Genomic DNA, 25,438 nt, shown 5'->3' on the forward strand with positions numbered 1-25,438 from the left:
ATTCATTCCTACCAGAACACCTGGCCTTGGTCACACATGCAGAACACAGATAACCCCTATGCAAATACAGGACCACAAACTATAAGTACGAATATATACAAACAAAATCCTAAGATGCAAGACTCTGCAGAGAAATAGAAACAAATGCATTTCTTCCTGACCAGTGCAAAATATAGACAGCAGATGTAAATTCTCAAAACTGACACTTTTCAATGACTAAATTGAAAATAAAATCATTTCCCCTACCATTGTTGTCTGGTGATTTTATTTTTTTAACCATCTTTTCCCAGTCTCTGACAGCACTTCCTTCTGTCTGTGCTCAACTATGTATCCAGGGCCTTCTTATCCATTTGCTGTTTTTCTCTCCTTCTTCACTTTCTGTGTATTAACATTCAGCTTTCTTCCATTTTTCTGCTTTCTTCTCAAAATCTATCTACTTTTCCATGTCTTCCCTTCTCATCCATCCATGTGTACCATCTCCTCCCCTATTCCCATTTATCCATAAGAAACTTTTCTTCTTATCTCTTCCCTGCCATACCCATTGCTGTGCACCATCTTCTCCCTCTCTCTCTCCTCCCTTCCCCTCCATCCCTGTGCACCATGTCATCCCTCTCTCTCCCTTTCCCATGATCAGACATCTCTGTCTTCCCCCTTCCTCCCTCTTATGGTCTGGAATCTTTCTCCTCTCCTTCCCATTGCCTAGAATCTCTCCTCTTCCATAATCTGGTATCTTTCTCTCCTTCCCTCACTGTTCCCAAAGTCTAACATCTATCTCCTTCTCTCCTCTCCTTTCTGTGGTCTGGCATCTCTCTCCTCTCCTTCCTGCAGTCTGGCACATCTCTATCCCCTCCTTCCATCACCCTTCTCCAGAATCTGACATCTCTCCCTTCTTTGAGTCATCTCTCCTCCCTCCCATTCTAATATTTCTCCATCCATCCTCTCCACCACTATCATGTCCAACAATTCTCCCTCTTTCTCCCTTCCCCGTGTATACCATCTCTCTTTCCCTCCCACTCCACACACCTATGTCAAACAATTCTCTTTTTCTCTTCCCTCACCCACCGGCAGCATCTCCCTTCTCACCACTCCACTCATGCATCTCTCTTTTCCTCCCTTCCTAATCCCCAGCTCAAGGAGAATCTTTCCTTCTCAACCCCCTCCCAGCATGTGCAGCATCTGTCCTTCCCTGCTTTCCCAACCCCCTAGCCTGTGCAGCATCTGTCTTTCCCTGCCTTCCCAAGCCCCACCCAGTCCATGCAATATCTGTCCTTCTTGCTTTCCCAACCCCCTGCCCCCCCAGCAGCCCATGCAGCATCTGTCCTTCCCTCATTTTCAACTCCCGCCCCCCCCCCCCCAAGCTGGATCCTGTGGTATAACCTCTCTCCAGTTCCCAACTCCCCCACCTACCACCTCCCCTCCACTGTAATTTAAAATCTTTGGGCAACTGGCAGAGCAATGAAGTCAGCCTCCCACCGTCAGCCTGCCCCGGAAGAGTGTTCCAGGGCAGGCTGATGGTGGAAGGCTGGCTTTGTTTCTCTGTTGGTTGCCCAAATATTTTAAATTACAGCAGAGGGGAGGTGGTAGGTGGGGGAGTCAGGAGAGCCACACTTTCGCTTGCTAATTTTGGGGGAGGCCAAGGCCCCTGTGGCCTCCCCCGTTCTGACACCTATGTGCTCTGGAGCCCCATTTGCAACAGGGTTTGCTGCACTGTTGTTTTGGACACACATTTGGAAGCCCCCTAGATTGTTTGGACAGTGAGTTGCTCCACAGTAGTATGTCGATTGATCTGTACCAACCTACGCAGCCAACGTTTACCTCTCGTATTGATAGCTCGTTCTGCCCCACAGTTACCACTTTGGGTCAATGAAAAGGTTCCATTTGTCCACTCACGGTACACGGTTAACCACAGAAGCCCATGAACAGTTCACATCTCCGCTGTTTCCAAAATGCTGTCTTGCCCTTTTCAATATCTGACAAACCATGCTTTTTCCCCATGATAGCCATGGTTGATATACTGGGAATTTATTGACATCTCACCTCATAAACCCATGAACTTTGCACGTGATACATGCATTCGTTCATTGGCTGTGTGTCCCTGACATCAGAGGTAGGCAGTGGTCATAATAATGTGACTCGACTGAGAATTTTTGTATAAATTTACTTGCAGTTTTGGTGAGGAGGCAGTGTTGGCATGAGAGGAATAGTTGATTCTACCATCTTTAAGCAAAACCTTCATGGTAAACACAGTCTGAAGGGTTTAAGCCTGAGCAGGAAAATCAACTGAGGTCTTTTACTTGCCGGAACAGAAGGCAACCACTGAACTTTAACCCTGCACACTAATAGGTGGCAACAAATGTCCTGCCTGTCCTGTCACACAGAAGGCAGGTGGCCACAGCTGGCCAATAACTATTCCCCAGATTCTATATAAATCACCGACATTTAGGCACAGATCCCAGATCCTCACACAAACTAATTAGTTAATGAGACGTTAACAGCCAATAATTGGAGTTAATTAGTATTCAGTTGGGTTTATATGCACCTCTTTGAGACTGCTTTCAACTTCTAACTCTCCTCCTTGGGTTCTGCATCCCCATCCCTCTGCGTCATGTCTGTCCAAGTTAGATTGCGCTGTCCAAGTTAGATTGCGCTGCGTATGCCCTTCAGTGCTTTAGAAGTGTTAAATAGTAGTAGTAGTAGTAGAAGTAGAATATCTGCCTTCCCTGTGCTCTGTTCTACAAAATGTGTGCCTAAATTTAATAGTGCACAATTCTCAAAAGGGGTGTGGTCATGAGAGGGGCATGAGCGGATTAGGGGCATTCCCAGAAATTAGGCATAATTTTACAAAAAGAGTTATTTATGTGCACAACTACTGTAGTTGTACACCAGCATTTATTTATTTATTCAATTTTTCTATGCTGCTCTCCCAGAGGAGCTCAGACAGTTCCACACAAATTTATTCAGGCACTCAAGCATTTTTCCCCGTCTGTCCTGGCAGGCTCACAGTCAGGGAGTGTGTGGAACAGTGGTTAGAGCTACAGCCTCAGCACCCTGAGGTTGTGGGCTTAAATCCCATGCTGCTCTGGGCAAGTCACTTAATCCCCTCCATTGCCCTAGGTACGCTAGATAGACTGTGAGCCTGCCAGGACAGAGAGGGAAAATGCTTGAGTACCTGAATGTAAACCACTTAAATTATAAGTGGTATATAAATACTAAAAATAAATAAGATTTAAAACATATATCTAATATATCTGGGGAAATGGGGGGGGGGGTTAAATGACTTTCCCAGGGTCACAAGGAGCAGGATGGGTTTGAACCCACAGCCTCAGGGTGTAGCTTTAACCAATGCGCCACACTCTCTCACCAGGTTTTACAGCCGACGTACTTGCGGTGCCCCAAGGTTAAGAGCAAGTTCTGCGCTAAACCAGAATTCTATAAAGGGTGCTCCACGCAGAATGCTCTTTGCAGAATACCAGTTTAGGGTGGATTTTCCCTGTGCCTAACATTGGGTGCCATTTATAGAATTCCCCCCCCCCTATATATACATACTTAGAAACTGTCATGCTCAGTACCCCAAAGAAGGGGGGAACCAGCCTTCCTTTTTAATTCAGTGGTTGCCATGCATGAAAAATGACCGCAACATGAAGCCACCATGACTCAGTGGCAGGACAAACACAGCTTCCGCCATACTGAACTCAAATTTGTTTTCAATGGTGCTTAGCCTCAGCACCCTGGGGTTCTGGGTTCAAACCCCCCGCGCTGCTCCTTGTGACCCTGGGCAAGTCACTCAGTCCTCCATAGCCCCAGGTACGCTAGATAGATGGTGAGCCCACCGGGACAGATAGGGAAAATGCTTGAGTACGTGATTGTAAAACCGTTTAGATACACTTGATAGGCGGTATAGACAAAAACTTAATAAACTTGAAACTTAGCCATTTCACATACGGTAGGCAGGCTTAGTGCTAAACTAACCCCCCCCCCCTTCCTTTTTTACAAAACCGCACAAGAGGTTTAGGAGTGATCATTAGCGACGATATGAAGGCTGCCAATCAAGTAGAGAAGGCATCGTCCAAGGCAAGACAAATGATGGGCTGTATCCGTAGGGGTTTTGTCAGCAGAAAACCTGAAGTCATAATGCCGCTGTACAGATCCATGGTGAGACCTCATCTCGAGTATTGTGTTCAATTCTGGAGACCACACTACCGAAAAGATGTGTTGAGAATTGAGTCGGTTCAGCGAATGGCTACCAAGATGGTCTTGGGGCTCAAGGATCTCACGTATGAAGAAAGGTTAAAAAAACTGCGGATGTACTCACTGGAGGAGCGAAGAGAGAGGGGGGACATGATTGAGACCTTTAAGTATATCACGGTTCATATAGAGGTGAAAGATGATATCTTCAGTCTTACAGGGCCCTCGGTAACCAGAGGACACTCGCTGAAAATCAGGGGAGGGAAATTTCGGGGTGATGCTAGGAAGTACTTCTTCACCGAAAGGGTGGTCGATCATTGGAACGAGCTGCCTCAGCGGGTGACTGAGGCCAGCAGCGTGTTAGATTTCAAGAGAAAATGGGATATTCATGTGGGATCTCTAGGAGAGTAAGAATCAGGGAGTGGGTCATTGGTATGGGCAGACTCGATGGGCTATGGCCCTTTTCTGCCGTCAATTTCTATGTTTCTATGTTTCTATGAGGTTCTGTGTTGCTCTGATGCTCTTAGGAACTCTATGACTTTTGGAGCAGCGCAAAGCATTCAGCACGCCTGCCGGCGCTAAAAACCTCTTGTGCAGTTTTGTAATAAAAAAAGGGTGTGTGTGTGTAAGACATTTAGCAGCCTATAAAAATCCCAGCTTTCTAGAAACAGCACAAAACGCTGTTATCAGATTATTTTCAAAGAGTGATATCATGATGCTTGACAGGCTATCATTATACAGTGACCCAATACTATACGCATGCCAACCAATGCGGAAATGGCGCCGATAAACCTTTTTCGCGCTGCCCTCTGCCAAACCCCTGCCAGTTGCAGTAAGGATTGATTATAAACAATTAAGAACATGATTCCAACGCTAATCCCCTCTCTTGTTTTTTCCTTTATATCTAATTATGGTCCCTAGGATGGGTATTAAGTTTTAATTAGCAGATATTCCTTTGAAACTCCTGAAGAAGCGAAACAAACGTGTTTTTTAAATGTCAGTAGGAATAAAGATCTAGCGCTGCTTTATTTCAACCTTTGGAACAATCTGTTTGCTGGGGGAAAAAAAAATTGTTGATCAGACAGAATAACCTACAGCAGGTTATCTACAAACCGCCTGTCTGTATTGCACTGGGGTTTGTTTTATGTAAATCCAGCAGCGCTGTAAGCCCAGACTGCTTTTTCCAGATGGCTGGGTGTATTAATCTGATAGCTATTGTTTAACATGCATCTCGTCATAGCTTTTAAACAACAAATTTTGCTTGTGGAAATCTATGGTACACTGGTTACAATATATAAGTAGTATGACTGACTATTAGTACGATTGCTAAAGTTATACTTATGCAGCAGAGTTGCGCAGGGATGCGCACCAGGCAAAACTTTTCCGTTTATTTTTGGTTCAATTCCCCTTTTCCCCTATTTCGGGGTGTGTTATTTTCCAGCTCATTTCACCCATTCTTTTTATGAAAGGGTTTAACGCGCGTTAATTCAGAGGTTAATGGGGTTAAACCGATTTAGCGTACTCTAAACTTTTTATAGACACGCAAATGAATGTTTCCCTTGACATTAGCAATTGTAATCAGTCGTTTTGATAAACAGGACATCTAACATAGCAGAAATGGAATCAAAGCTAGTGTTTAAGTGGGAGTTAAAGATCTGTTTGAAGAGTGATACTCAATTGTGATTCCATCAGTACTCATGACCTCCTCTTCTCTCTTTCCAAGGGCCGTAGAACACTTGCCAAACACTCGCATACTCAGTGGCAATAGCGACTGCAATGAACTTTTAAGCCCCAGAAGAAGGGGGGGGGGGAAAGAGAAAGAGAGATTGTTCACCCTCTCCAAGGTAGAGAGAACGAGAGGGCACTCTCTAAAGTTAAAAGGGGATAGATTCCGTACAAACGGAAGGCAGTTCTTCTTCACCCAGAGAGTGGTAGAAATCTGGAACGCTCTTCTGGAGGCTGTTATAGGGGAAAACACCCTCCAGGGATTTGAAGACAAGGTTAGACAAGTTCCTGCTGAACCAGAACGTATGCAGGTAAGGCTAGACTCAAATAGGGCACTGGTTTTTGACTTAAGGGCCACCATGTGAGCGGACTTCTGGGCATGATGGACCACTGGTCTGACCCAGCAGCGGCAATTCTTATGTTCTTAATAGCAAGGTGTTATCTGATGAGGTCAGCGCCTTAAAGGAGCATCCTACAGAAAGTCTGTGTTTAGTTTTACTCTATAGTGAAAATGAGAGGAAAGTGTAGGAATCAGAATATGTATAATTGCACAATCATGACAGCATTAAATTTTAGCATAGCCAGGAGTAATAATAAAATCTAAATGGGTGTGTGTGTGATATAGTATTTAGACATTACTCTATTTAATAAGCTTGCAAAATTCAGGCCTTGATGTAATAAACTTTTCTCCTATGTTGTGCATGCAGGAATAACATACTTAGTAAATCAGACTCTGTTAGTATGATGAGTGTAGGGCAAGTTCATGATACTGCCTTTGACTAGCTGGATTGTACAAGGGCGAATCAAACATTAAAGGCAATTGTTAATTGCGTGATAACCGGAATAGAGCTAGAGAAATACATTGCCTGTTGGATAGTTTGCCTAAACACAGTGTAGAGCTTGGCCTTTAGTCGTGTGACAGCCATGAGGTCAGAATCAAGGACAATTTATTGGAAGATTGCACCATTGAAGTAGTGCACTTTCTTTGGGAAGAGGGAGTGAAACCTGTGGAAATTGACCTTCGGATATTGACTCAGTATGGATGTAGCATCATGAATCAACGAAAGGTTTATGAGTGGGTAAAAAGGTTTTAAAGCAGAAAGAACAGGTGTAACCGACAAAGGTCGTTCTGGTCGCCCATCAACATCGCACACGCAAGAGCACATTGACAGGGCAGATGCCTTGATTAGAGAAGACCGACGGATAACAGTGTCTCAATTGACTGCAAATTTGGATATCAGCTAGGAATCTGCATTTGCCATAATGCTTGATGACTTGGGATACAGGAAAGTCTGTGCACAATGGGTTCCCAAACAGCTTACTGATCTGCACAAGCAACAGCTTGAGGAGGGTGCAATCCAGTTCCTGAGACGGTATGAAGAAGAACCGAGTATTCTGGAAAAATTGTCACTGGTAACGAGATACGGGTGCATCACTGTGACCCGGAAAGCAAAAGACAAAGCATGATGAAGTATAGGAAGAGGTGCTCAGTTAGCTTCAAGAGAAGCTGAAAAACTTCTCTGCGAGAATGAAGAAGCTAGTTGTCTTGTATGGGGACTATGTGAAAAAGTGATGTGTTCAATTGCTCACAGTTACTTCTATTAAAGCCGTAAAATGTATTTTTGCCTTTACTTTTTCATTTACCCTCGTAAATTAGCCTCTTCCCAGTGGGGAATTTGGAGAGAAAAGAATGGGTCAGGGAAACAGCAAAAAGCACCAATCAAAGAAGGCTGGCAAGTTGGTAGAAATAAATTATGTACTGCTCATCTTGCCAAACAGGAAAGGGCAGTGGTCTCAAACTTGCGGCCCAGGGGGCCACATGCGGCCATCCAGGTACTATTTTGAGGCCCTCGGTATGTTTATCATAATCACAAAAGTAAAATAAAACAGTTTCTTGATCATATGTCTCTTTAGTTATAAATTACAATATTATTATTAAGACTTAGCCAACAGGAAAGATTTATAAACTATAAAGAGTTTTACCTCATGCAGAATTGCCATTTCTTTAATAAGACATTAACTATTTTTTTCTGAGGCCCTCCAAGTACCTACAGATCCAAAATGTGGCCCTGCAAAGGATTTGAGTTTGAGAACCCTGGGAAAGGGGAATCCAGGATGTGGCTAGGTAGAAATCCTGGAGAGACGTTTGACTGAGTGATTGAGATTCTGAAAGGATCGACCTGATCAGAAGAGTTCATATGTCTTAGAAAGGCAGTTTCTTGATTGGGTTGAAGACCTGAGCAAATGGGGTGGATCCAGGAGAAAGAAATTAGGAGAAGCAGTCTTCTGATGGGGGTATCAGAAAGGCGGACAAAGTCAAAGTCAAAACTTTCAACACATTAACTCATGCAGAGGGTTTGTGATCACCTTGTGCCTAGTGTTCCTCCAACCATCTTCTGGTTCAAACATCCAGAAAGTTGAAGTGGTACCAGGTAGGTAGGAGGCCCAGGCTTTCAGGAGCACTGCAAATTTTGGTAGCCCTGAAATGGAACTACTTGGCTTTAATGAGCCAATTTTGCACAGTTATAATTTGTATATCACAAATTTGGTACATACCGGATTGCATCAAAGATATAAAAATGATTTTGGAGCAAAACAAACAGGTTGGTTCTAGAAATTCTGCATACCCATTTCAACGCAATTATAATTTTTCTAGGTCTAGCATAAATTTGGCTAAGAAAGGTCTCTTAAGGAGGCGATTCTTTAGTTTAAATCTGTCCAACATAGGTGAATTTCTCCGTGCTCTCCATACATCCAGATGAGAGCCTGTCTGTCAGCAAAGCTGTGCTAGCCCTGTAAAGCAATACCAAAATATCTGGCCGTAAAATCTGTAATCTGCTATCAAGGAAATGGGCATTTCCCTTGCACCACCCCACCAATTGCCATCTGCAAGCCTCGCTCAGAGGCTTTGTGTGCACTTTCTTGATGCTTTTGACCTGGTGTCTGAGAAATATTTATTGCTCCCCGGGCAGCGACATGTGATCTGAATGTAACCGCACACCTCTTTGCTCAGCAGCATGTGTCACAAGCCATTATAAATTATTGTGATGATAGTTTGCATTGCTGGGAAACTGGAAAAGCCCCATAAATTTAGAGCACTAGATCAGTGACAAGTATGTTTATTATCCAGATATAAACTTTTATGGGATTCAACCCGGCGGTACTTCCCTGCAGCACTGTTTAGTGCGAGAAGCCAGAAAACCCCTATGCAAGTTTTTATGCAGAGGATCCTGCTCCTTTCACTATGGAAATGCAAAGACAAAAACTTTCAGTAAGGGCTAGATTCACTAAGCAAACCGATCGTGTACCGATCGGTATGCGGCCCCTTAGCAACCAGATTTCCCTCCGGCCCGATTCACAAAACTCTCCAGCCATCCGTGCATGCAAATTAGGGGGAACAGCATGCAAAGTAGGCAGGGTTGTGATTTATTAAAGTGAAGCGACTGCTGAGGACCAGTCGCTTCACTTCTTATCGGCTCTCCTGCCCTTTAAAACCATGGGCTGGCAATGCGCTTTTGCAGAATATTCTGTAATTGCCAGCCCATAGTTTTAACCCCTCCCCCCCGTGCCGATGCAACCCCCCCTGTGCCGAAGAACAAGAGGCAGGAGGTATGCCAACTCTCTCCTGCCATCTGAAAGCCGTCCTGACCGAGCCAGGCCTGGCCCAGCCCACTTCCCTCTCTGTACCTTGTAAAATCGTTGGGAGGAGGATGGGTGCTCAGCCCCTCTTGCTCCAGGTCTCCTCTGAGGCCGAATGGCTGGCCGGGCCTGGGCCAACGATTTGGTACGGGAAGGGAAGGGGTGGGTGGGCCACCCCCACCCCCACCCCCACCCCTCCCCATACCAAATCGTTGGAAGCAGGAGGGGTTCTGAGCCCCTCCTGCTCCAGGCCTCCTCCGAGGCCGGCCGGCTGGCTGGGCCTAGCCCACCCCCGCTTAAAATTATAGCAGGAGGGTTCCCACTCCCTCCTGCCATCAGTCCCACCCACCCAAAGTCTAATGGCAGGAGGAATGCCAACTTCCTTCCACCCCCCGGATGCCCCTTTCCCATTCCCGTCCCCCTCCCCGTACCCTTCACGGAGCAGGAGGGGTGCTCAATCTCTCCTGCTCCAATGCCTCCCACGATGAGTCTGAGGCCTTAGGCCCCACCCTTGTGCATCATGTTATGCACCCTTGTGCATCATGTTGTGCATCATGTTATGCATGTTATGCAGGGATTAAGGTCCTGATTGGCTGAGGTGCCTTGGGCTTCTCCCTTGGAAGGGGCTTGGGGCACCTCAGCCAATCAGGAACTTCCTTAGGGAGGAGTCTAAGGAAGTCCGTGATTGGCATTTCTCCTGCTGTTAGGTTTTGGGTGGGACTGATGGCAGGAGGGAGTGGGAACCCTCCTGCCATAATTTTAAGCGACGTTGGTGGCGGGGAAAATTTTTTTGTGGGGCTCGGGGAGGGAGGGGTGTTCGAGGCACTTGTTGGGGGGTTTAAGTTTTTTTTTAAATTGGGCAGATATTTTGCCCTCCCCGCCCGCATGAATATGGCAGGAGGAATGCCAACTCCCTCCTGCTACCAACTAACTCCCCCCCCACCAACCTGGACCGGCCCACCCACGACACGGAATGGCCTGACCACGTTAAAGTTGGGAGCAGGAGGGGGTGCTCAGTCCCTCCTGATCCTAGGACTCCCACCCCCGGCCAACCCCTGGTCAGCCCAGGCGGTCGGGCCCGGCCCACCCACCCTGGTACCTTGAAAATAGTTGGGAGCAGGAGGGGTGCCCGGTCCCTCCTGCTCCTTCGACAATTCTCCCATCTTCGGGAGCAGGAGGGGTGCCCGGACCCTCCTGTTCCTACGACAATCTTTGGGAGCAGGAGTAAAGTTCTCCTGCTCCTGCTCCGGGCTACGCAATAGCGGCCTTAGGCCCCGCCCCGGCGCATCATCTGATGCACGGGGATGGACCTAAGGCACTGATTGGCTCATGTGTCTTCGAAGGATGTAAAAGCTAATACAGGATAATATTCAAAGCAATCTTTGGCCACAAGCCTGGTGCTCTTCTAGAACAGGCATCTTGCTTTCCTATAGGCAGCAAGAAACGGAACCCCTGTACCTTTCTGCAGGTGCAAGCTTAACAGAACTCTTTCCACAAAAGGCTCTACACTTCCCCCTCCGTATTCGCGAATTCCGTATCTACGGATTCGCTTATTCGCGGTTTTGGATCAAAAAATACAATTTCATTTTTAGGCTATTTTAAGCCCTGTAAGCCCCCCCCTTAAGCCTTACCTAGTGGTCTAGCGGGTTTTCGGGGCAGGAGCAATCTTCCTACGCTCCTGCCCCATGCAGATCACTCACAGGAAATGGCTCGAGAGACTATGGGAGCTCAAGGCAGCCATTTCCTGTGAGCGATCTGCATGGGCCAGGAGCGTAGGAAGACCACCAGGTAAGGCTTAAGGGGGGGGGGGCTTTTAGGGCTTACAAAAGCCGGAGGAAGTGGGGGTTAGGGGCAGAACTGGCCCGAATATTATTCACAGTTTTTTAATATTCACGGGCCGGCTCTGCCCCGAACCCCAGTGAATATGGAGGGGGAAGGGTACTATAAATTAGAGTTTCTTGATGCACTGGCCATTTCCTTAAGACTTAGATCTAACATGGGTACTTCAGTGAACAGAAAACCTAGTGAGAGTCTAGGGGCAATTCCATGTGGATTTCTCCTTATAGGCATCCCAATGCCACACAGCAACAACTGATTCTCTAATGGCTCCTGGGCATCCAGATTCCATTATAAAATCTAGCATAACCCAGTATCAGCATGCAGTGGTGTGAAGGAAGTTTGTGCCGGAACAGAAGCATCCAGCATCTCCGCACCATGCACTCCCCCCCAGAAATGAGTGGGGTCTCTTAGATATATTGTTAACCCCCCTATTCTTTCCCCCAGTACCTCAAGTCTCCTACCCGCTGCATGTGCTGACTGAGCCTTCCCTCTGACATCATTTCCTGGTTCTATGAACAGAAGTGACATCATAAGGAGGGTTTAGGTTGGCGTGAGCAGCAGGGAGTTCTTGCTCACTGTTGGCAAAGAGTACATGACTTGAAGAAGTAGATGTGGGGGAATGCCCCCTCCTTGCTGGGGAAGAGAGGAGAGATGCTGGCACCTCCACCAAGATGGCACCTGGGACACTATGCCCCTCCTGCCTCCTCTTACTATGCCAGCGTATCTTACATTTAGGCACCTTTGGTTACACCAGCCATAGACCTGATATAACTGCGGGTGCCCAAATGCAAAAAATTTCTTAACTGCCTATAACTAGGCAGTTTTACAAAAAAATACAGTCATAACACCCCCCATACAACACATATTGTACAAACAGTAAATACAGCAATTCCTTCATATCAGCCATTATTTACAACACTCAACAACATAGCAATACAAGAACATTCATAACCCAGGATAGATATTTATTGAAATGCTTCTATAAATAATGTAGTTTTTAGGAGTTTCTTAAACTTACAGTATTCTGGAAGTTGCATGTATAATTGGCAGCCCCTAGAATGCTCTAACCATGTAAACATCCCCTTGCATTTACACAGCAGCCCCCCTAGTTCTATAAACGTGAGCACAAGGTTTTGTGCTTAATCTGCAAAGTCACATGCACATAGGAATAACATTGGTAAGTACTTTCCTATGTAACTCTGCTGCCAGGGCACACAGCAGCTTGCATCTTGCCACTGAAAATTCTAACCTTGGAGGAAAGTTAGGAGAGGGGAGATGTGATAGAGGGATTTAAATATCTACGTGGCATATAAATGCGCACGAAACGAGTCTCTTTCAAATGAAAGGAAACTCTGGAATGAGGGTGCATAAGATGAAGGTGAAAGGGAATAGATTCAGAAAGTACTTTTTCACGGAAAGGGTGATGAATGCTTGGAACAAACTCCCTGTGGAGGTGGTGGAGACAAAAAGCATATCTGAATTCAAGAATGCCTGGGACGAGTATGTTGAATCTAAAGGAGAGGAGGGGACAGTAGATGGCATGGTTAGGCAGACTAGATAGGCCATATGGTCTTTATCTGCCTTCATTTCTCTCTGTTATATAATAAGGTCGGTTATACACATAATTTAATGATTGGCTAATTGGCATTAGTAACTAATAACTGACTTTTAGGAGGGAATTCATCAAATGGTATTAGGACCTTAAGTCATGTTAACTGACCCTAAACTTAACTAAAATGGCCCTAATGCCACTTGACTAAAAATGCCACAGGATATTTTTAAGTTGGTGTGGGTTACACAGTAATGAGATGCAAAACATACAAATGCCTATTTGGCATCTCATTACTATTTAAATACCATAATGTGATGCAGTGATACATGACAAGCCACCTTATAGAATAGAAATCATGGTAAAATAACTACAGCTTCTACCTGGGGTTATTTTACTTCCTGGGAATATTGGGCCATAGAGCTGTGGCAAAATGCTCCCAAGCCAGCATAAGAGGGCCCCCTGCTTCTGGACTCCCCTATAACAGGGGCTTAAAGCTCCTCATGATCACCCCACCCACCACATCATGCCTCTATATTTCCTACATCTTACAGGTAGCTCTTGCCTCCTGAAAGGGCTTCCTTGCTATCATTTATGGTCTAGGGAGCTCCTCAGAGGTCCTTGGGAGGATCTTTGGGCAGAAACAATGTCCAGTCTGGTGCTGGTCCCAAAACAGAATGACTAAGGCACCATTTTGGGACTGGCGTTGGACTGGGCAAGAGCAATTGGGCATTGCTCCTGCCCAAAGACATCCTTGAGAGAGCCCCAAGAAGCATCCGAAGACCCCTTGCGGAGCCCCCTGGGCCACCAATGAGAGTAAGGTATCATTTTGAGGGGGCAAGGGCTACCTGTAAGGCGGAGGGAGCAGAGAGCATGATGCGTGGGGGGTGGGCTGGGTGAATCAGTGAGGGAATTAAGCCAAGCAGGACCCAGAAGTTGGGGAGGGGGGTATCCCTTCTGTGCTGGCCTGTGAGCACTGAAGGTGGCTTTGTTGCCCAATGCTTCTGGGAACATAGTATAACACTGTTTAAACTTGAACTATTCTCTTATCCTAGGATTCAGCAACCTGCAGTACTGGGATCCCACAAGTTGCTGAATCCCGTGAGGAATCAAGATGCGGCAAAAGGCGATCTTGTACTGCACCTTGATGAATTCCCACCAGCTGTGCTAAGTGGTGTTAATTGGCAATAATTTCCATTCATGCATGTACCTGCCCTTACTTTATAGTCTCCAAATTGCTCATGCAAAATCCATAGTGTGCAATTGTGGGTGACGTAGACCTGGGAGGAGCATAGATGGGTCAAGAGGGTGCCTGACACTTTGTAACTGGGTTCTAGAATGTGATCAATCATGTGCCTACCTACCAACAGTTAGTCAAGAGCATTCACACTAGCCATTGACCTGGCATAAGTGCTCATGAGTAAATTAGGTGCCTATATACAGTACACACTAGTACTTACACTAGTATTCTAGAACACAATTACATGTAAAATTGTCAACACAGAAATCATGCTTAGCATGGATTATCCCAGCGCCTAGATTTGGCGATCTTTTCAGAATGACCTCTTATGCCACTTACCCTCTTATAGAATAGCACTGAGATGTTATGCTGCCACTTACACACATAAGTGTATACTCATCCATGAAAGTTAGAGTATTTTGTACACTTGTAACAGAATTAGAAAGGTTCAAAGAGCGACCAAAATGATTAAGGATATGGAACTCCTTTCATATGTTAGGACTCTTCAGCTTTGGAAAGAGATGAGGGTGGGGAGGGGATTTTGATTGAGATCCACAAAATCCTATGTGGTGTGGAATGGATAAAGATGGCTTGATTGCTTATTCTCTCAAAAAGTACTAAGATTAGGGGATGCTCGATGAAGTTACAGGGAAAGATCTTTAAAACAAATAGGAGGAAATATTTTTTTTCACTCAAAGAATAGTTAAGCTGTGTAACTCATTGCCAGGGGACGTGGTAATGGTGCTTAGGATGTCTGGGTTGAAAAAAAAGTTTGGACAACTTCCTGGAGGAAAATTCCATAGTCTGAGACAGACATGGGGGAAGCAACTCTTGCCCTGGGATCGGTAGCATGCCAGGTATTTGTGACCTGAATTGGCCACTGTTGGAAAAAGGATACTGGGCTTGATGGACCATTTGTCTGACCCAGTATGGGCTGTTCTTTTGTTCTTAGGAAAATGTGGTGCCCTATAAAATTGTCCATATATGGGTAGAAAAAAAACTTTAATGGACATATCCACTTGAAATTAAACTTTTTCCCTTTATTTAGCCTTCGTGTCTGACTACACAATGAACAGAAACTACAGCTGGCTTGTTCACTCTTAAGTTTGAATGTATACGGCAATTTCTCAGTCATGCCAGTAGCTGGTGGTACTCAGCTTTTAGCATTTTTATCTCTTGCTTATAAAAAAAACTTATTTGGACTGGCTTGGGAGATTTTCAACCCTTTGCCATGCTAACTTACATCTAAGAATGATTTTTCCTTATTTGCATAGAATTGAACTTCCCAGAATGGCCATAGTCAAAAAATGTGTATATATTTTAATCAGAAGAGCATGCATAGCTTCTATGGTCTAGATCAGGGGTGTCAAAGTCCCTCCTGGAGGGCTGCAATCCAGTCGGGTTTTCAGGATTTCCCCAATGAATATGCATGAGATCTATTAGTATACAATGAAAGCAGTGCATGAACTAGATCTCATGCATATTCATTGGGGAAATCCTAAAAACCCGACTGGATTGCAGCCTTCGAGGAGGGACTTTGACACCCCTGGTCTAGATATTTCAGATATAGGTTGATGCAGTGAGTTTCCAGCTGGCAACCAAGGGATCCAAATGAACCTGTTTGACTGAAGTTAGTTTGTGTTTTAGAGGGCGACCGAAACCAGGGTTTTTGGTTTCAGCCAAAATTAAACCATCAGCCCACTCTACGGCAGATAGCCCATCCCACTGGGCCAGCATCTCCCCAGAATAAAAGTCCGTCCCCCTGAGCCACCCATTCCCACCAGCCACACAACCTCTACCTTCCACTCACTGTAGGCCATCCCTAATCCTATCCTTAAAGCCTTGGTGGTCTAATGACCTCTTTGGTGGGGGTTCTCAATCTCAGCTAAAAGCCCACGAAGGGCTAGGACTTTATGCTTGATCTTAGCCAAAAAGAAGCTCATATGATTTTACTGTATTTTATTGTCCATGAGACTAAGTATTTTTAGGCACAGGAATTAAGATAAACATAAACAAATGTACAATATTGGACTCTTAATATATTTCTGTATTAGCTTTTGGGAGCTAATCCCACCCCTTCCCCTCCAGTGTCAGTCTACAGGGAGGATGGAGGGGGAAAAGTTGATGGGTGATTGATCAGAAGGCAACAGGCAGTAAAGTTTTATGGATCATAATGCATAATGTATCCAGTGTTTCAATGTGTCTGTCCATAATCTTTTCAAGTATTTTATGTCTTTGAGGGTCTTTTAAATCAGCACTTTATTAGAAGTAAGAGCAAGCCGTGTAATAACTATACCTGGACCTTTGTGTAGTTTGAAAGTGCTAAGTCTTAGTGCTAAGTCTTAGTGGATGCTTCTGAAGAAATGTGAGACTGAGGCTTACTGAGATGAAAAACATTTTTTTTTCTTCCTGTAATTATTACACTCCATGCTATTTGCAAACAAAAGGTCATTAGAATTAATTTAGGAAACACTCATGAATAATGCCAATATAAATAGCTGCTGCATTTGAGATATTTTCCGCAGCACTCAAAACCTTCAAGGTAAGCGAGCGCCAGCAGCAGGCTCCAGATCTCACAGCTGGGGGAAGAGGGTTATAAAAAGATCCTGATGCTTCTGAAACGCCAGCATCCCCGACACTTCCCGGAATAAGAGGAGGCTCTTAAATCCCGCTCATTCTCCCTTGGGCTTCCAGTCAACTTTCCTGACACTCATCAGTTTTGTTTTTGACACTAATATCCTTTTCTGCTCTAATATATCTGTTTTGGGGCACAAGGGTCTCTTCAAAGGGTCACAGGTTCCTTTTTCTCATAGCTCTGTTCCCCAGACTCATCCCTGTTTCCCCCCCCCACCCACCCCAGCCAAGCTAAAACTTGTTTCCACCACTGTAACTTCCAGGAACTCAAAGAATACTTTTGACTTTTCTGTTTGTACATATTGGCAAACATTTGCTAAGAACTTACATACCAAAGGATTAGGAAAAAAGCCGACTACCCAAAGGAATCTCAGAATGGGGTAATACCGTGCATGCCACAATATCAGAACTATATTAGATTACAGCAGCTTGGAAAAAAAAACCCCTAAACAAACACATTTTCTAATAGGAATGTGGATTTCCTAACAGGAAAATTCAGCATCCAAACTGAAAATATTTTAGGGGATTTGTTTTTCTTATGTTATAAGGACATTCTAATAAGTATCTTTTATATTTATAAAGTTACTGAGAATCTTAATTTAACAAAAATAATGCCACATAACAATAAACAGTTCTGCACATCGTTTCACATTAAATCTTGGAAAATGCCACCCCCGTGACACTTTAAGGAGGAGACATCGCTTTCTCCTCCCTTGTCGCGACATCTATGTTCCTAAATTACAGGAAAATAGAATGTGGGCAGAAGAGAGACAATCCCACCTGAAGGAAAGGCATAGAACACGGGGAAGTTTGCATGGAGGAGGCAGTGGGACCACATATACATAGAAGGGATTAAAAACCCTGATCCATACACACATTAATGGGGAAAATCCAGCTTCACCCTACTGGATTATGCAAAACACTAAAGGGAGTGGGGGGGGGGGGGGGAGGGGAAGTAGGCTGCCAACATCTTATCACAAGAAATTCAATCCATGTCTCCTCAGCCTAGAAGTGGCTTTATCACAGCTGCAGCTGGGGTCTGCCTTCTTCCTAATGAAATCAGGCACAATCAGACACCTGAATAGATCAATATATAAATAACTGAAGCTTCCAGCTAAATTGAATTGCCATCTTTCCCGAGGATGGAAAGAGAAGAAGATCAAAATGCTGGAGAGGTGTTTTAGTTGTGTTTTCTGACTTCTTGTCGGAGTCAGTTTTACTGTCCTGCTCTAGACAGAGGACATTTTTGTTCTCACATAATAAGTCTACAGAAACTTCATCCAAAGAGAAACAGAAGGTTATATGAGAAATAAAACGGATTTCAAAGTCACATGATTTCATACAATAGCTTCAAGGGATATTCTCTGCTAGTTTTTGGAGCTGTAATTGTCTCAATAACAACAATTTGACCTTTCCTATCTGCTTATTTTAAACAACGCATGAAGGTTTTCAGGAGGAAAAGATCGCTAACAGGCAACAGAATAAGATGAAAATCAGCAGAAAGGTTTTATCATTTAAAGCAAGAACATGTCCTGTGCCCCTGGTTTGGATTTCAAAATCTGCCAAAATTATTTTCTTATATGGTCCTGTACACATCTCTCTGCCTCTGTTTTACTATAAAACCTAGTTTACTAAGCCTGTTCCCTCCGTAGACAAGAGAACTGGGGGAGGGGGACCTTAGCAAATCTCCATAGACATGGTGACATTCAGGATAATTCTGTCCACTAGGTGGTATCACGCATTACTTTACAAAATGTCTCACTTACTTGCATTCTCTATCTTCCAAATCGAAGTGGGGATTGAAGTTGATCATGATTCTGAGATAGGGCTCAGGAGCCTGGATCAGCCAGTCACATTTGTGGTTGCCATAATAGGACTTTGGATAGCCAGGAGACGTGAGGTACCCAGGACTTGCAATTTTGATGGTATCACCGCATTTATCTGCAATGAAAGGAAATGTATCACTCTCACTTACTTTGCCTACTTAATACTAATAGCTTTTCTGTGCCATCTTTTCTCAATATGTTTAATCTTAAAGTGTGATTTCTCTGACTTCCATTTGACTGGTTCTGTACCAAGGTATATGCAATTCTTCCATGCTCCATTTGTAAAATGAAATTTTATAATAAATAATGCATGCAATGGCTGTCTTTAATGTGACAGTTATTTCATACTGGAGCAATAATGCTCCAATACCACACTTACAAGATTTATAGATCACAAAGATTCCTGAACTGAGTGAAAGATTTTTGCAGTTTTTAAAAAACATTAGCGTTTTCACAATAGATCTGCACCATGAACGTTTCAGCGCAGACGTCATCATTTTGGAGACGTGAAATCTTATCAAAAGTAACAAGTTTTCAAGAGCACTGAAACTGAGAGATACCGACCGACTCCCCCCTCCCCCTCCTAAGTGATTAGAGATAAGAATGTTCCTGGGTCATTTGCCATAACTGACCATCTTGCAGACCACTACCCCCTTAAATAAGCAACTGAAGTTATCTGTAGCCCTTTTAGATCCAGACGGGAGAACAAAGTGCAGCTAGTCTAGTGGAGTTGAAATGATTCTGCAGTAATCGTTTAATTGTGTTCATGCTTGAGGACAAGATCAAAGACATGAAGCATTAAAAAAAATCCCTCGCTTATTCCTTGTAATGTTGGAAGTACCTCCCTGTCCACCAGGTGCCACCTACACCGTAATATATGTATGTATTAAGTGCTTGTCTTCTTTGCAGATAAATACTAGAAAACTCTGGCTATGGAATGACTTGTTGAAAGATAAACCAACCACTGAAGCCGATCTATTGATCTGAGGTTCCATGATCGCTTTTTGCCCCCCTATGAGATTCTTCTAAAAAGTTTCCAGTTAACAAAATCAACCGACTGGAATACATCTTCGTGGATGCTTGACACAGACAAATATGCATATGAACTATAAAGACAGAAAGAGAAAATGCAAGCGAAACTAACCAGAAATTAGAAGTCAATGCATTACATATCCCCCCATTTTTTCCCCCAGTAATAGTGCCTGGATTAAATTCTGCACTTTAATGGAGATTCCCTCCGGAATGAAACCAGCTTCCTTTTCTCTCAGCATGAATTTATAAATGCACCATATTTTACTATAGGAAGAACAGGTCAAATGGAAATGAAAGATGAAGTACTCGTCTAACCTGCATAAAGCTACACGCGGTATCAAAATTATTTGCCATGCATGAAATGAACTGCTCAGTGCGAAAGGGGTTCCCCCCTCTATCCTTGCAAGTCTTTTTTGTTGGTTTGGAGGGGTGGGGGGAGGAGGCGGTGAAATTGATGCTTGAAACTTGTTAATCGCCGGCAGACTTATTTTGTCCCAATAGAGGGGCCCGAAAAGTTTTGCAAGTACAGCTGAAAATTTGCAGCTAACCCTCGCCCCGGTGGCTCGCCTGAAACTTTTGCATGGGGATGGGAGATGGGGGTGGAGATAATTCTATCCCAGGAAATCCTTCCTGGCTCTGTACAAACAACATGGCAGAATCTGGTGTCTGTTAAACGCGTGAAATAAAACAGCCGTTTCCAGTCTTTTGACAGAGTCACTTCAAGACATAGGTACTACCAATGCTCTTTAATCTGTGACTTCTGAGAAAGTGTCAGCGTAATACGATAGGGCCGTGTTCGACTCTCTGGCTCTGTGGAATCTCTTCAACAGTTGATTAAGACGAGCAGCTTCTAATGACTCGGGACCATTAGCTCTATAAGTAAGGCTAATGAATTAATTTAGCAAGCACAAGGATCTGAAAGGGCTGGACGTTGGCCTGCAGTGAAAGCTAATGGCTTTGGTGCCGCCGTTCAGGTCATTTAGATGCACCTAACGACTCAGACCGAGATAATATCGTTTTGCCAACAGCGCTGGCCAACCCCAACCATCTCTGGTACTCACTTATAGGAAAATTTGCTCCGAGCTCTACATCTCAGGTATCCCGTAATGTTGCATTTTATGCAGTCCCAGTGTCTGGCTACACTTTTCACTCGTACATTTCGGACATTGACTGATGCAAAGACATCATAGGTTGTAAGGGTCCAAACGTTGTCCTTACAGGACATTTAGTTCAAAGGGAGCCGCTCGGCCACATTGAATCGAAGTGCTTTGCTTTGACGATTCACTAAACAGGGTTTGCACATATTTTTTTTTTCTCAAAGTACCTTTGCCTGCATTCAATCAAATGGGTAAACCTAGCTAACCATAACAGGAATAAAGTCAGACTGCCTACTATAATTTAATTAAAGATTAACTTCACAGCGAGCATACAAATTAATTTGCTTGGTATAAAGCACCTGATTAGGGATTCCTTACAGTATAACTGGAGCATTTACGCTACATCTTTGTTTCAATTAACTTTGGAAAAGTCGGTTCCTGGAAAAAGAAACAACAATGGCCCGAGACGCGCAATAAAAGGAGATATTGCATTTGCCCTTCTATTGCACATTCGAACACTGAGCAGCTCCAGCTTAGCTAAGCCCAGCTCTCTAGTCCCTTGCTGTTTTACACTGAGCAAATATGAGCTAATTGATTCCCACTACATTCCCCCGAAAGCTCTCCCTTTGCTTTTGTGGCAATAAAATGTATTCCTTTCTAGTCAAGGTTTGCTCGGTCCTCCGACACTTGAGAAATTTGCCATGTCTACCTATACTTCAGGTACCGAATTAGGATGAGACCTATTTAAGGGCTCCTTTTACGTAGCCGCGTTAGCGGTTTTAGCGCACGAAGCTTTCCTAGCGCATGCTAAACCCGCGCTATGCGGCTAGAACTGACGCCAGCTCAACGCTGGCGTTAGCGTCTAGCGCGTCCGGCGATTTAGCGCGCGCTAGTACGCGCGTTACACCGTTATCGTGTTTTCATAAAAGGAGCCCTAAGTTCATCGCTTAACCCCGTACATGTAGGTGCTAATACGTTAGGGAACATATTAAAACCTCCATTAAAAATTACTCTTCTCATTTCCAGCCGGTCAGATGCTGTAAATGAAAGTATTACAAGTTCATGAAATCTCTGTGCATTTTGCACATCCCATCTTTATCGGGTCTGCGATGAACCATGATGGGACCATGGGCTCCTTTGATCAAGCCGCGCTGGCGGGGTTAACGCGCGGTGACTTTTCATCACGCGTTAACCCGCCAGCGCTGGCCAAAAACTAGCGCGGCTTGATAAAAGGAGTTCAAAGTTTCCTTCAACCCTATTTTATTTTATTTTTTTTTTTTTTTTGGGGGGGGGGGGGGTTATCTACAATTTTCAGTTGCATTTCTTATCTGGTGTAGCCTTCTTTGCGTCAGGTCGGTTCCGTCTAGATGTGGGGCTAAAGCCCGGAGGCTACTCACCGCTTCGGAAAGCCCCGACCACGGCGAGGACCGGCACCAAACAGTACAAGGCAAGTCCACGCCGCATCCTCCTCCGGGATAACCGCACACAGATCCCAAAGAAACTTAACGCTCCTCTCCGGTCGTAAATATCCTCCGGCCGATGCCCGATCGTGAGCGCAAAGAGTCTCTCGCGGGGTCTCAAGCCGCCCGCATCCCGTCCTTCAGCTCCGGCTCGTTCCCGCACTCGGCCCTTTCCCGGGCGCTGGCGGTGCCATTTCCCCCCTCAGTCGACTTCGACCAATGACAAATCCGTCCGGCTCCTCCTCAGCCTCTTGGAAACCTGGAGAGGATCCTTGTGATTTCCTGGAGAAAGAAGGGGAACAAAATCACATCAGGGAAGAAAGAGAACCCCCCTCCCCGCCAACACGTTAGCAATTTCTCCTTGAATGGACCAAGGAAGGGGAGTGACACGTTTGGGGGTTGTTGGTTTTTTTTTTTTTTTTGCAGTTAGCTTAACAAATGAGTAAAGATCTGGGAGGATTTCAACTCCTAATACTAACCCAGTAGACTCCGTTTGGGAACTGTTATGGCACAGAGAGATATATACAGTAGTGTGTATGTATAGGGAGGGGGGAGGGAGAGGTGAAGGAGGGAGTGAGAGGGGAGGTGAGTCCTTTGAAAGGGAGTGAACCTAGAGATGGGAAAGGGAGAAGCCCCAAACACCCCTTGATCAAACGCCGTCCTCGGTCAGTCTCCAGCGGCGGAATGCAAGGCAGAGTTCACCCCGACCCTTCTATGACCACCCGGGCAAGGAACTGACCCTTCTTCCTTCTTTCCCTGCTATGCAGATAGGCAAAACGGCGGAAGGTTGAGAGAATCCCGTCCGAGGGAGCGATGGTCAGCGAGAGACAGGCAGATTGCAGCCCGGGACCCCGAGCTCCCCCTCCCTCGGCTCTTCTCAGCCCATCTGTCTCGTCTAGAGCCACATCTGCCTGGAAGGAATTCCAGCTGTTAGGAGGAGCAGGAGGAGGAGCGGGGCTGCCTGGCTTCTTTGGAGGGGGGGGGGGAAGTCGTGCCACATTTTCGGGGGTTCTCTAACCCTAGCCACGGGTCGACCTGCGGGAGATCTGACACTGAGCCGGGAGATGAAGGCAAAGAGATCGTCAGCCTGGGCGAAGCGAGGACAGAACGAGCAGGAGAAGAAAGAGCAGCTGCTCCTCCACGGACAAATGACAGCTCCCTTTCTTGGGGAGGGAGACCCTAAAATGAAGTGTCCTGCCCTGCTTGACAAACCCCCCCAAACCAGCCACCTTTCCTTGCGAGAGCAGCCTCCGTCTCTTCCCCCCTGTAAGCAGGCAAACGGTCTGGCCGGCTGGAGCTAAGCCACTGAAGTTTGGAAGTGGCTGAGGGGAACCGCTGCTCTATTTCTTCTTTTTACCTTTGCGAGGCAAAGTCTGGCTGGCCGCCTCTTTCCTGGAGCTGCTGTTGCGGACGATCAGACTCAGCCCGAGGAGGACTGTGAAGCCGAGCTCCTCTCCTCTCCTTCCCTCCCTCCGTCAGCAGGGGCTGAGCCGCACACGCTCTCCAGCAGGCTGGGAGGGGGCAGCAGATCTCTGCTTTTTTTTTTAATGACTATTCTGCAAGTCAGTCACTTTATCACAGGGTTTCTCAGGCTACAGATTGGGGGGGGAGGGGGGAGTTGGTGGATAAAGTGCACGTTTTATGCAACCGGTGGGAGGAGAAGAGATAAACTTCGAGAGGCAGAGAGAAGAGGGAGGGAGGGAGGGAGCCACTCACCAGCTTGGCTCCCCCACCACACGATTTTAAAAAAAAAGATATTTTCACTAGAATCATCCAACGAATTTATCTCTATGGGGATGAAAGCTGTGATCCAAGATCAAACTATATGGAACGAGGAGCTGATGCCATAAATCCTAGTACAGTTGGCCAGAGCTGATTTTCTGCACTACTGTGACTGACCAGCCTAAACGATTTGGCCTCATGGTGCAATGAGTAAGATGCTTGCCTAATGGTTAGTGAAACAGCCCACTCACCCAGGGGACCTGGGCTTCATTCCTACTGCAGCTCCTTGCCACTCTGGGCAAATCACTTAACTCTGGGAAGGGGTAAAACACGGACCTGACGGACCTGGAGGATCTAAACTCGCACGTCCTTAAAAATTGGAGGTCCGTGCGGCTTGTAGTTAGTTTCTGGCTCTGACGGACCTCGGTGACAATTTAGCGCTGACGGATCCGTCTCAGCCTAGGGAGGGAAAAGTATTAGGATCCGTCAGCGCTACCGTGTACGTCGAGGTCTGTCAGAGCCGCGGAGCTCAGATTTTTTTAATTTACTGGGGCTGCAGGAAACCGGTTTAAAGGATTCGTTTTAGAGTCGCTCCAGCACTAGTCTCTGGCTCTGATAGATCTCGACGAAGCGGTAGCGCTGACGGATCCTAATACTTTTCCCTCCCTATGCTGAGATGGATCCGTCAGAGCTAAATTATCTCCGAGGTCTGTCAGAGCCAGAAACTAACTACAAGCCGCACGGACCTCAGATTTTTAAGGACGTGCGGGTTTAGATCTGCGAGGTCCGTGAGGTCCACGTTTTACCCCTTCCCCCTTAACTCTCTATTGCCTCAGGAACAAGACAAAATACCTGCGCATAACCTATAAACCGCTTTGGTTGCAACCACACAAAGGCAGCATATCAAATCCCATCCCCAGAATCCCTCCACTGCCAGATACTCTGAAGTAGAGAGTGACACGGTGGCTGTTAGCCGCGGGTAACCCGCCGAAATGGGGAGAGAAAAAAAAGCGGTCACCGCGGGTACAGGGACAAGGCCATTCACCGCGCCCCCGCAGTGAAGTGAGGGAACGCGCGCGATCACCAATCGTGTGGTCCAGCGGCCCCCCCTGCCTCCTTCCTTCTGATCACTGCCGTCCGGGCATCTCCCCTCCCCTCCCTGGCGATTTTCAATTTTCTTTTCTCCCGGCGGCACGAGATTTTCTCCCGAGAGAGGTGGTGGAGAGTAAAACTGTGACTGAGTTCAAAGAAGCATGGGATGAACACAGAAGATTTAGAATCAGAAAATAATATTAAATATTGAACTAGGCCAGTTACTGGGCAGACTTGCACGGTCTGTGTCTGTGTATGGCCGTTTGGTGGAGGATGGGCAGGGGAGGGCTTCAATGGCTGGGAGGGTGTAGATGGGCTGGAGTAAGTCTTAACAGAGATTTCGGCAGTTGGAACCCAAGCACAGTACCGGGTAAAGCTTTGGATTCTCGCCCAGAAAT

General features: G+C 45.6%; 1 protein-coding gene across 5 annotated transcripts in view; it reads right to left on the bottom strand.

The window, feature by feature from the left end:
- Positions 1 to 23,701, bottom strand: part of NRP1 (neuropilin 1) — a 339,157-nt gene extending 315,456 nt beyond the window's left edge. For 2 of the 5 annotated variants that reach the window (XM_033931511.1, XM_033931507.1), the window contains exons 1-3: positions 23,584 to 23,701; positions 22,164 to 22,508; positions 18,578 to 18,752 (exon numbers count right to left, since the gene is read on the bottom strand). In XM_033931511.1, coding sequence (XP_033787402.1) covers positions 18,578 to 18,752; positions 22,164 to 22,230 — 242 coding nt within the window. In that variant the 5' untranslated portion in view covers positions 22,231 to 22,508; positions 23,584 to 23,701. Of the gene's footprint in view, positions 1 to 18,577; positions 18,753 to 22,163; positions 22,509 to 22,705; positions 22,723 to 22,965; positions 23,355 to 23,455; positions 23,477 to 23,583 lie in introns of those variants that run through there. The other 3 variants (XM_033931509.1, XM_033931508.1, XM_033931510.1) reach the window with 3 other exon arrangements.
- Between the last annotated feature and the right edge of the window lie 1,737 nt (positions 23,702 to 25,438).

This window comes from Geotrypetes seraphini, chromosome 2 (genome assembly GCF_902459505.1).
Source record: "Geotrypetes seraphini chromosome 2, aGeoSer1.1, whole genome shotgun sequence".
In the NCBI taxonomy this organism is placed as follows: domain Eukaryota; kingdom Metazoa; phylum Chordata; class Amphibia; order Gymnophiona; family Dermophiidae; genus Geotrypetes; species Geotrypetes seraphini.